Raw genomic sequence first — 14275 nt, forward strand, 5'->3', positions numbered from 1 at the left:
TTGTCATCTGACCAATTCTCATGCGAGCCATAATATGGTGTGTGAAAACAATCTTCAGTCAACACTTCCTGAGTTGGTGCCTGGTGAGGGCTAGATACACGGAGGGGGGAGGGCTAAAACATAAACTATTCTCTCTTCAGGCTGCAGATGGAGTGTCTGGGGCTCTGGCTCAGCCTGAGACCTCTATGGGAGGCGAGTCCCAAACCCTGCTCTTGGATCTCCGGTATGAAGGGTCCCCGGGACCCAGGTTCCTGAGCTGGGAATCTCTAAAGTCTGGAGTTCAGCTTGGTCTTAGGGCTGAGTGATCTAAACTCAGCCTCCTCTGGGGAGGGGCAGTACTGGGCTGAAAAAGGCAGAGCACCAAGTCGGGCACCTAAATTATGGTAATGAATGGGCGGTGCTCTCTAGGTCGTGGGCGGGGCCAAGACCTGGAGAGGCGGGGCCGAGGGAAGCCTAGGGCCAGAGAGCCAGAGGTACTGCACCCGGTGCAGAGGAGTGACCCTGGCTTCCACTGGCGGGGACCCTCTCATAACCTGTACTTAGGCTTCTTTCCTGTCTGCACCCCTGCGATCTCCTATGGGATTCCCGACCCTCCTCTCCCTCTTGGCCGCTCTCAGACTCTGCTTGCTGCTCTTCGGCTCCAGGTTGCCCTGGGGTAAGTGCCTAGGGTATTGGAGAAGGGGGAGAGAAGTTTCTCCACCGCAACAGGGGTGTGCACAAGGGGAGGGCTTTTGGGGGGACTTAATGGGCAGGTGGAGGAGGAGGAAAGAGAGGTTTTTGGGGGGTACAGAGGGACAGCTGGGGAAGGGTTCCCTATAAGGGGGAGGGTCACAAACTAATTCTGATGTTGCGAAGAACGGGGTGGAGGAACTAGAGAAAACTGGGGGACAGGGAGAGCGGGGAGAGGGGGCCTTGAAGAGAAGACCCCTGAGTGGAGATAAAGGATCTAAGAAAGCTACAAGGAAAGAGCATGGAGGGGTGTGTGTACGTTGGGGTGTGTGTGTGTGTGTGTGTGTGTGTGTGTGTGTGTGTGTGTGTGTGTGTGTGTGTTAGAGACAGAGAGGGAGAGAGGGACAGAGCTAAATGGATTGTGCTAAATAGAGCAGGGATTGCAGGAGGCAGGAGCCCATGGTCCAACAAAGGGAGCATAGTTTGAGTGGAGTGTAATCCCTCCGCAGTGACAGCGTCCACCCCGAGTGGCAGAGCAGACCCACAAGCAGAGTCTGCCCAGGATCCCAGGTGTGTGAACTGCTTTATGGCTGGCTGCCCTGTGCTCTGTTCCCATCCTCTGGGAGAGGGTGGGAAAAATGGAGGTGGGGGAGGAATGGGAGGTGGTTTGCCTGGTCCATTCCTACCCACTCATCCATGCTAGGCTGGTTTCTCATCTAGCCACAGCCCTCAAGCGTCGACTCTTGCCATGGAGGAAGCTGAACTAATCATGGGAGGTCAGGTAAGGGGATTCGAGGGATGCCCCCTCCCCCGCAGGGGTTCTTTCCTTCCATGTCTGAGGGTGCAGAGAGCAATGAAGTTGCAGGAGTCATCTCAGAGCTCTGCCAAAGGGAACAGACAATGTTCCTGGTATGTGTGAGATGCGCATTTCCCTAACACACTTCTATTCCCACTGTCCTCATTCTTGATATTGGAGCTGGCTTTATTAAGTGTTCATTTGTTTGTTTGTTTAGGATAAATTGTGATTGAAAGACACCGATACTAGAGCTCTCTCTTCCCCCTAATGAAAGTGGGAAAGTGAGGGATAAGGAAAGAAGCATTAGGAAACTGGGGAGAGATGTATCAGAAGAGGTTAGGAGAGATGAGGAGATTAGGAGGGGTGAGGAGAAATATTAGGAGAGTGAAGAGAGTGGTATTAGGAGGGGTGAGGAAAGAGACCTTAGGAGGGATGAGGAGAGCGGTGTTCTCTTTGTTGCCCTGGCCTGTCCCTTAAACCTTGTCCGGTCCCTCTCCTCTGAGTCCTATGTCCTAGAAATGCTGCAGTGAGGAGAGACAAGAACTGGGCCACCTGGTGGAGTTTGCCAGGAGTAGGCTGAGCTGCAGAGCCCTCAGCAACTATACCCCAAGGTGTGACCACTGCTCCATCATTTCCTTTTGGGCTCCTTGGTGCCATAGGGAAGATGGCCTTGGTTTTCTCCTTTTGCTCAACGTGTCTCGTGATTAGATTATGTAGATTCTCTGTCTAACCTAGGCCTGCTTTGCCTCCTTCTACAGTTATAGGCATGCTACAAACCTAGTTTCCTCCCTCTCTCCCTCCTTCCTTCCATTCCTTCTTTCTCTTTCTTCCTTCCTTTCTTCTTTTTTCCTTCTTTCTTCATTTTTCTTTTCTTTCTTTCTTTCTTTCTTTCTTTCTTTCTTTCTTTCTTTTCTCTTCTTTCTCTCTCTCGTTCTTTCTTTCTCTCTCTCTTCTTTCTTTCTTCTTTCTTTCTTCTTCTTTCTTTCTTCTTTCTTTTTCTTTCTTTCTTCTTTCTTTCTTTCTTCTTTCTTCTTTCTTTCCTTTCTTCTTTCTTCTTCTTTCTTTCTTCTTTCTTCTTTCTTTCTTTCTTTCTTTCTTTCTTTCTTCTTTCTTTCTTTCTTCCATCCTTCCTTCCCAATCAGCCTCACTCACCATGTTGGCTGGGGGTCAAACCGAGAGCCTCACACATTCAAGGCACATGTTCTATCATTGAGCCATGTCCCTGGCCCTGAAATAAGATTTTTAAGTATACTTTTTTTCCTGAATATTGTGGATGTTGTTGTGGGTAATCTATAAGCAAGGTTGGGGTGTGGTGTTTCCTGACCTGAGGTGAGGAACTGTCTTTGTTTCTTAGTGCAGCTTCCTGAGAATCTTCTGTAGTGAAGAGGAATCATGTTTGGATTCCAGACAAGGGGACTTTGTGTAGGGATTACAAGGTCATATTGAGGAAAGGAAAGGTAGATGCTGGGGTAATGGAGCATGGAGTAGAGGGATATATGCATCCTGCTTCTATGTCCTGAAAATCCACCCTCTCTGCAGTCATCTTAGAGGAGGATATAGGAAAGTGAAGAGCCAGGGCACCCAGGCAGAAACCCTCCCTCAAGCACAAACAGGAAGACCTTGACCGTGGGAAGGACAACCTCCTAGAGGTCAGCCATGCCTGTGTACTCTTCCCTCTCTCTATTATAGGCTTTTCTGAACACCTTCTATCTCTGTGCATACCACCACCACCCCACCCCAGGGAGACAACCCTTCCTTGTTCCTTAGGTCATCAGGTTGGAAAAGTAACACTAATAACAGAAATCAAGATGTCTTAAATTTCTGTCCTTTGGAAAACTAACGTAGGAGCACATACTTACTCTATAATGTACCAATTAGGAGGTGGAGAGGTGTTCTAAGCAGTGCTTAGGTGACCCAGGAACCACTCCTTGTGGTTCTAGGTCAATTAGGATGGTGGTTCAATGCACAGGCCCACAGATGTTTGAGCCCTGAAGTGCTGGACTACTAGGGCCACACCTAGCAATGCTCAGGGGACTATGGAGCGATCAGGTGCATGGATTTGAGGACTATGTTATCTCCTTGACCCTTACTTTTCTTTTTTTTTTTTGTTTTTTTGGGCCACACCCGGTAATGCTCAGGGGTTACTCCTGGCTATGTGCTCAGAAGTTGCTCCTGGCTTGGGGGACCATATGGGACACCGGGGGATCGAACCGCGGTCCATCCAAGGCTAGCGCAGGCAAGGCAGGCACCTTACCTTTAGCGCCACCGCCCGGCCCCGACCCTTACTTTTCTTTTGCCCATTGTTCTAGTTTACAGTCAGGTAGAGTTTAAGTGTGAAGATGAAACCACTATTCTCCCCCCCCCCCTTTAAATTGGTTTTGGGACCACACCAGTGTTGCTCAGAGCTTACTCCTGGCTCTGTGCTCAGGATCACACCTGGCAGGCTCAAGGGACTATATGAGGTGTGGGGACCCTTAGCTAAAGAAATGAACCTGAATTCCCTTCCACGTCTTCCAACAGAAATGCCTTGGGTGTAAGGGATGGGTTCCCAGACCAACAACTCACTCTGTGGGGCTCACCTATTCTCCAGAGCAGAGATTTCCAGACTTACTTTCCCTATCACCATGTTAGAAGAAATATTACTCAATGGCGGGGCTGGAGAGATAGCATGGAGGCAGGGTGTTTGCCTTGCATGCAGAAGGACCGCGGTTCCAATCCTGGCATCCCATAAGGTCCCCCGAGCCTGCCAGGAGCGCTTTCTAAGGGTAGAGCCAGGAGTAACCCCTGAGCGTTGCCGGATGTGAGCCAAAACCAAAACAAAAAGATTACTCAATGGCAAATTACCTTCTTTAAGGAACGGAACAGAAAGCTCCCCCCAATTATACCCAAGGTTTCTACCTCCCCTTCCCCCAAAGCCCTTGAATATTTTTTACTGTGTCCCCCAGAGGGCGATATCATCTACACTGGTAAACTGCTCAGGAGCATAGCTGGTGCAGACTGAGCCTGACTGGGAAGATCCAGACAAGAGAGTTTTGTGTTGGAATGTGAAGGACACAAGATCATATTGAGGACAGGAGGACACAAGATATATAGCGGGGGGAGGAGGAAGGGTGGGTGCTGGGGGCGATAGGGTATGGAGTAGAGGGGTATGAGCAGACTGCAGGCCAGCCCAGCCTAGCTCTGAGGCCTGAAAACCCCACTCTGCAATCCTCTCAGAGGAGGATGTGGGGAGATGAGGGATCTGGGCACCCAGGCATATCCTTTGCCTCCAGCACGGGTAGGGAGGCCCTGACCCTGGAAAGGCCGACCTTCTGGAGGTCAGCACTACCTATGTTCTCTTCCTCTGTCTTTAAAAGGCAGTGGGCGCCCTGGACCCCTTGGCCCTGTCTTCCTGGGAAAGACGACTCCACCGGGCCAAATGTGCACCCTCGTGTAAGTGCCCTCCCTCGCTCTTGGTCTTGGTCTGGTGGGGAGTGGGGGGTGCTCAGTGCTGCTCCCTAGAGAGGCTTATGATGGGTCCTGGGACCTCTGTCCATCACCTGCCCCAGTCCCTGGCTCCAGTTCCTCCAATCATAGGAGAGTTTACCCTGCAGGGGCTAGTGATCCTGACTACAGCCCTGGGGTGCCCCCTTCAGACGGTCTGACACCAAAGCCCTATCCTACTTGTTTCATGGTTTTCCCAGCCACAGAACCCTGCTTCTGTGGCCTCTCTACTTCCTGTGGCACTTACCTCATCCTGCTCTGTGTCCATGACTTGTCATCTCAGTGTCAGATGTCTGTGGCCAGTGCCCCTCATTCTGTGCTCTGCCCTAGCCCCCTCTTGTCTGACCCATCCTCTCCCTTCCCCTCCTGGCTCCTTTCCTCATCACATTCCCTCTGAGTTCTCCATAACCTTTGTTCCTACCATGTTTTAAATATAAGGTTCCCCCCACTCCTGGTTTATGCTCTATCGTGGTCAGAGAGCTCCCGTTGTAGTGATGGGAGCTACACCTGCTGATCTCCAGACCACACCCTGCCATCTGCACATGCTTCAAATTCTCGCTTCTGCTGTCTTAGCTGGTGACCAAGAATTTTGAGTCTGGAGAACTGAAGATCTAAGTGGGTGGGGCATGGGGATGAGGGTGTTGCACTGATGCCTGTGAAGGTAGATGCTCTGAGACAACCTCTGCAAATAGTGAAGGATTGGGGCTACATGCAATGAAGATCTGGAGCCTTCCCACCTCTGATAGGGCTAGGGGAGTGTATCACTGGTTCTGCCAGTGGGGACTCCAGGAAGTACTGGTGTCCCCTGCAGTTTTGTTCTCCTGCTTCAACGGGGGTGAATGTGTGCACCCAGCCTTCTGTGACTGCAGACGCTTCAATGCCACAGGACCACGCTGCCAGATGGGTGCGTCTGGACTCTATGCCACCCTGGGATATTCTGAGGCCTGCGGAATCCTCCTGGGAGCTGGGGGATGTAGTGCTGGGGTGGTCCTGCCCAGGCTGGAGCCCAAGATCCCCAGGCTTGGTGCTCAGTGCATCTCCAGAGAGCGGCTTTCTTTTCTGGTTCAGTGTACAACCCTGGTCCTGAGCGGGACAACATCTGCAGAGCGTGGGGACAGCATCACGTGGAGACATTTGATGGCCTCTACTACTACCTATCTGGGAAGGGGAGCTACACGCTGGTGGGGCGCCATGACCCCGAAGGGCAGACCTTCTCAGTGCAGGTGAGGCCCCCAAGTCCTGCCTTTCTAGAAAGCAACTCCCTTCTGTCTCTCTGTTCTTTTTCAGACCAGCAGGCCACGTCCCAGGTAGACTGAGGACTTTGCTTCTCCCCACTCTGTCTCAGGGTGTTACACATCAGATTCTCATGAATGTGCTATTTCAGGGTGAATATGTTGCATTAGTCAAGGGGGTGCTACACACTTATAGGTTATGGAATTCCCCTAATGAGTCGTATCCAGCATTAAAAAGAATATAAAATATTGTATAAAGGCATTCATAAAAGAAATATATTTTTTATTTAAGTTTTTTATATTTGGGGCCATACTGTGCTGTGTTCAGGGCTAACTTCTGGTTCTATGCTCAAGGATCACTCCTAGTGGGCTTGGGACTTCATAGGTGGTGCCAGGTGTCGAACATGGCAAGGCAAGGGCCATACCCAAAGAAATGTCTCTCTGATCCCCAGAATTTAAAGTATATATATATATATATGTGTGTGTGTGTGTGTGTGTGTGTGTGTGTGTGTGTGTGTGTGTGTGTGTGTGTATTCTATTTGTTATTAAGGGGTATATGCTTCAAAGTTTGATTAGAGTTTGTTAGATGAAGTGGTGACTTTCAGAGGTCTCCCTTTTAGCTGAGGAATCTCCCACCTGCTTTAGCCATATATAACAGTTGTCTCATCCAGGGCTTCTTTCAGTTGTTAACACATGAGAGCTCCTTTTACTCAAGAAACACAATATGGGTTCAGAAGTTACCTGGGAGTCATGACATATATGAGTTTAATTTTGGGTTTAAATGTTGGCTCTTGTTCAGAAATCTTTGGCTGTTGCCATATGTTTTGGACCCTCAAATTCAGCATTGCTCCTTAAAGGGTCAGGCCCACAGTTTGAGAAATGAGGGGTTGGCAGGGGATAGGGGAAAGCATTTCATTCTGGGTAGAGACACACTTTCAGAAATGTTCTCTTAGCTCTGGAGTCTTATCCCCTATTCTTCCCTCTCCTCCTCGGGCCCCATGTCAGGATTCTGTCCAAGCAGGGGTTACAGGTGACAAGGAAGTGATACATGTACTGCAGTGGGTGAAACTATACCTGCCAACATTGTGGTCACTTGTCAGTATTGTGTTGGCAAGAATGTGTGTGTGAAGTCTGTGAGTGTATTTTTATTCTCTATAAGTGATATAGGCTAAGTATGTATCTACCCTTTCAGCCTGATGATTAATTGGGACTGGTGTTCTAGAAAGAGCCCTCTATAAGCATCATGTCTCTAGTTGGGAACCTCCAGCCCTCACCTCTCTGAAATGTAGCCCAGCAGCTCAGCATCACTGACACCCTATGATATACTGGGCAGACTGAGGTGTTGGCTGGGGATCAGCAATAGCAGAAGCTCCACAGGCCCCACTGGGCCCAAACCTGTAGTACACCAGCTTCTGACTCTCCATCAGGTACACAATGACCCACAGTGTGGCTCAGCACCCTACTCCTGTGCCCGGTCTGTCAGCCTCTTCTTTGCTGGGGAGGAAGAGATCCACTTGGCTAAGGAGGTGACCCACGGGGATGTGAGGTAATCATGAACCCCTTCTTTGTAGCTGTCCTCATAAGGAGTCTGAGCATCTGCTTTTAGACAAGTGGTTTCTAGAGGATTAATCATAGACCTCCCTCCTCCCTCTGCCATGGGCAGCAGGCTGGCCAGTTTGCAGAAAAATGAGTCACATGTGATCTAGAACTCTCAGGTCTAAGGGGTTCCAGTCAGTAGGCTTCCAGACAAATGACAGTTTTCCCAGTTGTCTGGGCTCCACCTTCCTCTTTCTCCACTTGGAAACACTTGATCTCTTGACTGGAGGATGCACCATGCTTAGCCAAGAGGCTTGTGTCTGAGGCCACAGGGACTCTTGAATGTAATTTATCTTGTAAGAATATAGAAAAGCTGGAGGACCCCTGACCAATAAGGACTCTGCTCCCACATTGGTCTGACACTGTCCTTTCTGTCTTTGCTGGCTATAGTTTCTCTCTGAGCAATGATCCTGCTTTTGTCCTCATTCCCTGCTTCAGGTCTGAAAACCAAGGACCTCTGAATTAAATGGGAGATTTAAATCTCAGGATTTCTCCTGAGAATAAAACATTGCTCTATGGATATCTAGGTTCCAGCTTGGCACCGACATACCTCTTCTGTTCTTTCCTAATAGGCAGCTAGGGTACAGATAACCAGATGTCAGATTGGTCAGCATCCCTGTGCCAGTTCAGCTGTTTAGGACTGCTGCAACCATGCATTTTTCCTTTTACCTCAAGATTTCCTTTTCTTTCTAAAAATGTCCCCCACTCCACCAAAGTAGATGATATTATTTCTCCTGGCAAATTTACTTCCCACCAGGGGAGATGCAATTTAATTTTATTTTTAAATTTTAGGCACTGTGATTTAGAGTACTGTACTGATAGGGTTTCATGCATGACACTTTACCACCTTTCAGCAATTTTAGAAAGTCATTTACGAGCTACACTTTTAGAAAATCCTTTTCATCCCTTGGAGACAAAGCCTCTGAAGGGAGTTGTGTGGGGTTCCAGAGCCTCCCAGCAGCTGGTGTGAGTGAGACAGGTGCTATGAGAAAATGCTGAGGAGGTGCTATGCTGTGTTGGTGCCCATACTCTGGCTGTGCTCTGCAGGGTTCCCCTGCCACATGTGGTGGGGAGCGTGCATCTGCACCAGCTGGCAGCTTATGTCATCGTGCGCCATCCATCCACCTTCACACTGGCCTGGGATGGCACCTCAGCTGTCTACATCAAGATGAACCCCGAGTTCATGGGCTGGACCCACGGACTATGCGGGAACAATAATGCTGACCCCCTGGATGACTTGGTGACCAGCTATGGTAAGAAGGCTGGCTCGGTGGTCGGTAGAACGTTACAATAGAGGGAGGCCTGAACAGGGCTGGACTGGATGGTAGGTGGAGGTACTTGGGGTAGGACCATGGGTTCATAGTTTAACAAGTGTGTGTGACTTCAGTGTCTTCTTAACCTTTGGGTCAAACATCATCAAGGGAATCCCTGCAAGAATGGTGTCGGTGGTGGTGAGTGGGGTGTCTCATGGCACTGGCTAATGGGATGGGACTGAATCTGCAAGGTGTATTCAGGAGAGGGGGCTGGAAGGATCCAGGAAGAGAGAGTGTTAAGAGCCTAAATCAGTGACTCTGGTCAAAATAATAGAAGGGATAGGTTGAGCATTTACTTTATGTCACACACTCACACATCATCTTGTACAGTCCTCGTGATAATCAGGGAGGGGGTAGCTGCCCAATTTCACCCACAGGGAAACTGAGACTGAGGAAGTAGAGACTTATCTGTGGGGAAACTCAGATTCTTTTACCAGTTTTTGATGGCATGATATCTCTCCCCTGAGTGTGGAGCAGTGGGAGAGCCACTACAGGTTCTGGAGCATTCTTCTCTGTTACCCTGAGTTTTCCCCCAGCTACATGGGGAGACTGAGGTTGGATGGAGTTCAGAGGTTGGCTTCTGAAAATCTTTGCTCCCTTTTGGCATCTTTGGCTCTTTCAGGTGTCCAGGCCTTATTCACCCCCAACTGAGGGTCATGCTAGTTCTCTCCTCCAGGGAAGCTAACAGATGATGTGGCTGAATTTGTGCACAGCTGGCAGGAGCAGATCCCTCGTCAACCTCCAGGACCCATGAGCTCCTCCCTGCCCCGACCTCCCTGCCTGCAGCAGAGCCCTGGGACCATGCAGGTTGAGATTGAGACTTGACATAGATCCCTCAGTTGGCCTCCTTCCTTTCCCCCTTAGCATCAGCTCAAGCGGGAGTTCCATGTGGGGCTGGTAGAATCATGAACTATACTTGGCCCTGCCAGCCTCCAACTATCTTCTGGTCTCATCCCAGGGTGTGTATGAGCGCTGTGAGGTGCTGCTTCGTGCCCCCTTTGTTGCCTGCCATGCCTTCGTCAGTCCTCTACCCTTTATGGCCAGCTGCACCAGCGACCTTTGCCAGTGAGTTGGTAGCCTCGAGCACAGTGGTATTGGGTCTGGGAGAGACATTTCCTAGTTCAGCACATGGACCACACATGAACCTGATGTCTCAACACTAACAAACATGCTCCCCCAGTTCTGAAATTTTCCACATAGGTGGGACCAAGGTCCCCTCAGACTCCTACATACTGCTGTCAATGTTAGATCAGATTTCCAGCCCATGATTCTGTGTACCCAGTTGCCTCCATGGTTCTCCTGTCCAGCTTTGTGGAAATGAAAGGAAAGGTGCCCTGAGTGTCCTGGCTGTTTCTATAGGGGTTGGGGTTGGGAGCATCTAGCAGCAGGTCGGGCCTTGCATCTGGTGTGACCTCCCCTTTCCATGCATAGGTCATTGGGCGATGAAGCCACATGGTGTCGGGCACTCGCAGAGTACGCACGGGCATGTGCGCAGGCAGGGCGACCCATGCAGGGCTGGAGAACCCAGCTCAGGCAATGCAGTAAGTAGGTGCACCCTGGTGATGTGCAGGGAAGTGTTGGGACAAGCTCTGGTCTGGCGCTGTGGGAGGCATTTTCCCCCGTTCCTCCTTACTTAATGTCCTGCAAGCTCCAATATCAGAGCTTTACACCTTGAGGTTACAGATGGGAAAACAGATTTAGAGTAAAGGGAGCTGCTGAGGCTCTGAGGTGGTCTCAGCATCCCTGTCTATTATCAATTTTCTGGCTACACAGCACTTCTAGGGGGACTAGGGAATCAGGAAAAGCAAGGCCAAGAGCTGGGGGTAGGGGCTAGCTTCTGCAGAGGTGACCTGGAAAGAGCTGGGAGTCAGGCTGCCTCCTCCCTCCCTAGCTGTGCATTGCAAGGAAAAGGCCTTTACCTACAACGAATGCATTGCTTGCTGTCCCACCACCTGTCAGCCCAGGGCATCCTGTGTGGACAGCGAGATTGCCTGCGTGGACGGCTGCTACTGCCCTGATGGTATGCAAAGAGCAGGGTGGGTGCCCCTGGCAGAGGGGCAGATGCTTGTTTGTGGAATGAATGAAACAAACAGCTCATATGTGAATGAATGCACAGTGTGAAGAGGAGGAAGAGGTGGGAATAGAGCTGGTGAATCTTGAGATTCACCAGAATTTTGGATTACCATGGTGCCTAGTGGGTTAAGATGTGTGAGTGAGGGCAAGTCACCTTTTCATACATTCATGTGCCACAGTTCTATTTGAGCCAGCCATTCACAGGCAATGATTTCCTGTTTTTATGGTCGTGCATTTATAGGAAAGAGTTTTCTTGGCTAGTGGAGGAAGGGTGTACAGACAGATGATATATAATAAGATATAAAACTGTAGTTGTTTAATTTAGAGATCACTGGTTTCTGTGGTAAGACATTTACACAGAAGACTGAGAGATGATGTGAGGATTCTCCTGGGGATTCCTTTGGGGAGAGTCTGAGTTCAGTGTGGGGAGGAGGGAAAGGGGAAAGAGTGGAAGTCTTCTCAAAGGATAAGGTTCCTAGGCTGGTTCCAAATGCAGTGAAAGGTGTTCAAGAGGAGGAGCAGTGGGGCTGAAAGAGGTGGAGAGGTGAGGTGACTCAAAGGCCTGAGTGTTCATGGGCAGCTGGGGTCTGAAGCTTAAATGTTCAGCACTGCTGGGTCTGAGGCCAGCACCACTAGGCCTGCCCAAGCATTGAGTCTTCAGGACCAAGTACTGCTAGGATGGTCCCTGGAGTCCCTGAGCACCATTTGGGAAGTGCCCCCACTCAGTTGAGACAGGAGAAAGTGGATTCAGAGCTGAAGGAGTTGGGGTGAGCAGCTCCTCAGCTCAAACCTGGGGACCATGGGAAGTTGTGAGCAGAAGCAGAGGGGCACAGCAGAACTTTGCTTGTCACCCTAGGGCTGATCTTCGAGGACGGGGGCTGCGTGGCACCCGCCGAGTGTCCCTGTGAGTTTCACGGGGCCCTGTACCCAACTGGCTCGGTGGTGAAAGAAGACTGCAATTCCTGGTCTGTGTCTGCCATCACCCCTTCTGCCAGACTTCCTAACTTGGGACTGAGGGATCCGGCACATGAGGGACAGCTAGTCAGAAGCTTCCGTCTTGGAGATTTCAATAGCACTACTCCATGGAGGCAGTCACACCTCTTTTATTAACTACTTCACTATTTTGGTCTTGGGAACATACTTGGTGGTGCTCTGGAGATCCTCTTGGCTCTGTGCTTGGAGGTCACTTCGGGCAATGTTCAGAGGGTCATGCAGTGCTAGGGGTCTAATAACCCAGGCCTTCTGCACCCAAAGCTGTGTTGGAACTGTCTTCCCAGTCCTTATCACTCATTTTAGAACAGGGATGACTGAGGACTGGGTCCCCATCCCCTCCACCTTCCCAAGATGAGCCCCTACCTCCCCACTCTGTTTCAGCACGTGTACAGCAGGCAAATGGGTATGCACCACATCTGTCTGCCCAGGTATGTCTGCCCCTCATCTCTGACTCTCCCCACTTACTCTCTTCTCACAGCTTTGGGGACAGGAAGCTCTGGGGAGTGGTCTTTTGGATCCTCCTTCACCTTTGCATGTGGCTCAAATTGCTTTTTCTGAGAAGAAAGTGTAAGTGCTCCTCCATCAGGAAGGGTTTGACATGGCATCTGAGACATCAAGGACTTTCCTGATCTTGGGGAGCTTTGATAGAGTCTGGTCCCTAACCTCAAGTCCCATTTTCTTTTTCTCTTACTTCTGAGGGTGTCTTCAGCCTGCAGTGTAGGTGCAGAATTCCTATTAGCTGCCTTTGTCAATCACCTTTCTCTGCCTTTCAGCCGAGTGTTCAGTGACTGGTGATATCCACTTCACCACCTTTGATGGCCGCCGGTACACGTTTCCTGCCACATGCCAGTACATCCTGGCCAAGAGTCGTTCCTCAGGCACTTTCACTGTGACGCTGCAAAACACCCCCTGTGGGTTGGTAAGCTAGGCACCAAGTCCTCAGCCCTTGAGGATGTGGAAGATTTGGGATGGGTCGAGCTGAGTGCTACTTTCTGTCCTCAACCTCAGTGTTTTGTAATTTGGGGGAGGTGGATGAGCCACATCTGGCAGTGCTGTTACTCCTTGGCTCCATGCTCAGGGATCACTCCTGGTAGTGCTGGGGGGGGGGGCATGCAGAGATTGAACCTGAAAGTGCTGCATTAAGGCAAGAACTCTGGCCATATTTTATCTTTCTAACCCTGTCTGAAAAGAACAAACAAACAAACAAAAAACAACAAAGAATTCAGCTTCATCTTCCTGCTTCTTTGGATGGTACCTTGGACATTTGTTTTATTCTTCATTCATGCATACAGTCACCAAATACTGAATATCAGTGTTAGAGACAGTCCTGGGTTTTATTAAGTAGGGTGAATCAAACCCAGTTCCATGGTTTTATTTTTGTGGGTAGGAGGATAATTGATCTCACAGCTCAGAATGTGGTAGCACTTCAACAACAGGTAGAACAAAGTTTGATATCTAAAGGGGGAATTTTCTTTTAAAAAATTTTTGGAGGGTTTTGGGTCACACCTGGCAGCGCTCAGGAGTTACTCCTGGCTCTATGCTCAGAAGTTGCTCCTGACAGGCTTGGGGAACCATATGGGATGCCGGGATTCGAACCACCATCCTTCTGCATGCAAGGCAAACACCTTACCTTCACGCTATCTCTCTGGCCCTAAAGAGGGAATTTTTATGGCTGTCATATTCTCGGGGTTTGTTTGAGGTGGGGAAGAAAGTAGATCAAGAAAGGCCTGGCTGACCCTTTCCCTGACACTGCCCACAGTGTGTGTGTGTGTGTGTGTGTGTGTGTGTGTGTGTGTATGTGTGTGTGTTTGTGAGTGTATGTGTATGTGTGTGTGCGTGTTGAGGTTGAAGGGACACACAGGGGGATTTCTGATTAGTTCTCTGACTAGGTGACATCACTCCCATTGTATCATGAGAATGGCCAAAGAAAAGGCACGGTCACGGTAGCTGGGTTGGACTCACAGAGTTCTAGGTTGTAGAATTCCTGGGGCATGACAGCATATCAGCAGTCCCTTTCTCAGACACCCTTGCCCTTGACAGGAGGCTGGCTAGGCTCTACCTAGCTTCTCTGAGCAGTATTTTTGTTGTGAGTCAGGCTCATAAGTCAGTGATGGGCCAGT

General features: G+C 49.9%; 1 protein-coding gene across 1 annotated transcript in view; it reads left to right on the forward strand.

Annotated features, from left to right (window-relative positions):
• The first annotated feature begins 225 nt into the window (after window positions 1-225).
• Window positions 226-14275, forward strand: part of OTOG (otogelin) — a 76049-nt gene continuing 61999 nt past the window's right edge. Inside the window, exons 1-15 of the mRNA XM_049780675.1 lie at window positions 226-247; window positions 645-655; window positions 1373-1450; window positions 4822-4897; window positions 5760-5852; window positions 6017-6171; window positions 7608-7726; window positions 8824-9029; window positions 9766-9896; window positions 10048-10154; window positions 10521-10630; window positions 10981-11109; window positions 12019-12127; window positions 12537-12583; window positions 12929-13074. Of these exons, the coding sequence (XP_049636632.1) occupies window positions 226-247; window positions 645-655; window positions 1373-1450; window positions 4822-4897; window positions 5760-5852; window positions 6017-6171; window positions 7608-7726; window positions 8824-9029; window positions 9766-9896; window positions 10048-10154; window positions 10521-10630; window positions 10981-11109; window positions 12019-12127; window positions 12537-12583; window positions 12929-13074 (1539 nt within the window). The remainder of the gene's footprint in view (window positions 248-644; window positions 656-1372; window positions 1451-4821; window positions 4898-5759; window positions 5853-6016; window positions 6172-7607; window positions 7727-8823; window positions 9030-9765; window positions 9897-10047; window positions 10155-10520; window positions 10631-10980; window positions 11110-12018; window positions 12128-12536; window positions 12584-12928; window positions 13075-14275) is intronic.

The sequence above is a fragment of the Suncus etruscus genome, chromosome 9, assembly GCF_024139225.1.
Source record: "Suncus etruscus isolate mSunEtr1 chromosome 9, mSunEtr1.pri.cur, whole genome shotgun sequence".
NCBI classification, from domain to species: Eukaryota; Metazoa; Chordata; class Mammalia; order Eulipotyphla; family Soricidae; genus Suncus; species Suncus etruscus.